We start from the raw sequence: 2,464 nt of genomic DNA on the forward strand, positions 1-2,464 counted from the left end.
GGGCCGGTTCCGGGGGCACCGGGGGCTGCGCCTGCGTGCTCTCGGCACCCTCCGTGCCTCCTGCCACTTCGATCAATGGCCCCACATCCAGGGCGCTGCCCTCGGCCTCCTCCTGTTCCTTCTCCTCCTCAGGGCTGTCGGTGAAAGGGTTCTCGCCCTGTGGGAAGGGCACAGATGCTAAAGGGAGAAAGGACTCGCGGGACCAGGGCTGGGGACAAGGACGGGGGCTGGGGATGCAGCCAGGCTCCAGGCGCCCGCGCCTCACCTTCAGGTAGTGCTCCAGCTTCTTGCTGATGAGCTTGTTGTTGAGGATGCTGCGGGCCACCATGAGGGAGGACTTCTTAGACTGCTCCATCATGAGCTGCGGATAGGAGCAGGCGGGGATGGAGAGGCTGCTCCCGGTCCCCAAAGACCCCCACCTGCCAGATGGCAGGGCCCTCCCTCACTGCACACCTCCACCTTGTGTGGGTTTCTAAGTGTACCTTGAGTACAAGTGTGTGGCCACCCTCCAAGCATGGAGCGAGCCACGGCCTGATTTTACCATTGCTGAAATGCTCCATTCTTCCACACCATACTTACTGTATGTAACTGAGTAAAAACACATCTTTACAGCTGTATTGCAGAAATCTGACTTGCTTACATATTTAAAAACCTACAAAAAGCCAAATGAGCAATCCAGAACAGAGCCAGCTGCCCTCATAAGCACAGAACTGGAATATAAATGTGAAACAGTATATTTAAGTGATATATATCCTTTTAATCCATAGGATTCCCAGATGAAGCCTTAGACCCAAATGTAATTGGGGTGTAATTCTACACTGCTGACAAGGGGCTCAACTGTTTATTTATATTTTTTGGAAAGCAGTTTAATAGACTGTATCTAAAGTAAAAATTTTTGGTCCTAGCCAGTTTAGCTCAGTAGATAGAGAGCATCAGCCCACGGACTGAAAAGTCCCAGGTTTGATTCCGGTCAAGGGCACGTACCTTGATTGCAGGTACCCCAGCCCTGGTCGGGATAATGTGCAGGAGGTAACCAATTGATGTGTCTCTCTGTCTCTCCCTTTTCTTTCCACTCTCTCTAAAAATCAATGGGAAAAATATCCTCTGGTAAGAATTAACAAAAAACAAACAAAAAAGTAAAAATAGTTGAACAATTCTTCCTGGAATCTATCCTAACTTTAAGAATTGGAACCGTGCATACAGTAGTGAAAAACTGGAGAGCACCTAAGTGTTCTTCAGTGGAGAAGTGGTTAAACAGATCATACATTCAAAAGAACCATGCAGTCCTGAAATAGGGCTCACCTCTCCCCTGGTAATAAAGATACAGGATAGACTGTCTGTATAGCTGCAAGTCTTTTGTCTGGGAGGATTTACACCAAACTGCCAAGTGATTTCCTCAGTGATGAGGTAAAGGCAAATCGCACCTTCATCATTACAAAGGTAAAAGCAGAAAGGAACTGATAGTCATTTTTGTTGGGGGAAGCCCTACCTACTGAGCCCCAGCCAACTCTACATCATGTTTCACTTGCTGTTTGTACTCCCTTTCCTTGTCTTGGCCTTGCTGTTGTTTTGGGTTTTTTTTACACATTTCCTCCACCACTTGGGCAAAATATTAATAGAACTCCCTCCCACATGCTCAAAATGAAACGTTAGAGATGAACCATTAGGATACAACAACAGACCAGCTCCTCTCCAACTCTTAAGGTCACACCACAATGTCTCCCAACTGAGGCACACTTACATTGTTTCTAGATTTCAGCTACAATAACCAAACAGCACCAAAATAAACAAATACAGTCAGTTCTCCAAGGTCTCACATCTCAAACAATTCCAATGTCTACCAAGTTGTTCACGGAAAACAAACTTCAGTTCTCGACCTGAAAACTCTTTCATGCTGATACATCAGCAAGACAAAAAAGTATCTCTCAGCCCTTGCTGGTTTCGCTCAGTGGAGAGAGCGTTGCCCTGCAGACTGAAAGGTTCCAGGTTTGATTCTGGTCAAGGACTAACTCCGAGGTTTCAGGCTCAATCCCCAGTAGGGGTGTGTAGGAGGCAGCTGATCAATGATTTTCTCTCATCACTGATGTTTCTCTCTCTCTCTCCCTTTTCCTTCCTCTCTGAAATCAATAAAAATATATTTTAAAAAAGAATAATTCTAAAAAAGTAGTAATGTATAAAATAACATCAAGGTTTTTTGTGGTTTTTTTAAAGCATTTTTCAGGTAACAAAGGAGAGAATGAGCCAGCATGAGTCAGTTTTCTGCTAAACCTCAGGTTGTTAACATCTCAGGGAGCTGTGCTGTGAATATTTTTGTTTGCTTTTGTTGCTGGCAATGGACAATTAGCACAATTTTAAAATAAACAGGGCATCAAGAGTTGCTAATGGTGTGAAAGAAACAATGATCACAGGCAATTGAAGAGGTGGTAGAAAAACAGTTGTAGATTCGGATAAAAGAAAAGCTGAG

At 44.9% G+C, this 2,464-nt stretch overlaps 1 protein-coding gene across 1 annotated transcript in view; it reads right to left on the reverse strand.

The window, feature by feature from the left end:
* AKAP8L (A-kinase anchoring protein 8 like) overlaps positions 1–2,464 on the reverse strand; it is a 28,523-nt gene that overhangs the window by 467 nt on the left and 25,592 nt on the right. The window contains exons 13-14 of the mRNA XM_015560961.1: positions 266–361; positions 5–157 (exon numbers count right to left, since the gene is read on the reverse strand). Coding sequence (XP_015416447.1) covers positions 5–157; positions 266–361 — 249 coding nt within the window. The remainder of the gene's footprint in view (positions 1–4; positions 158–265; positions 362–2,464) is intronic.

This window comes from Myotis davidii, unplaced genomic scaffold (assembly GCF_000327345.1).
Source record: "Myotis davidii unplaced genomic scaffold, ASM32734v1 scaffold56, whole genome shotgun sequence".
In the NCBI taxonomy this organism is placed as follows: domain Eukaryota; kingdom Metazoa; phylum Chordata; class Mammalia; order Chiroptera; family Vespertilionidae; genus Myotis; species Myotis davidii.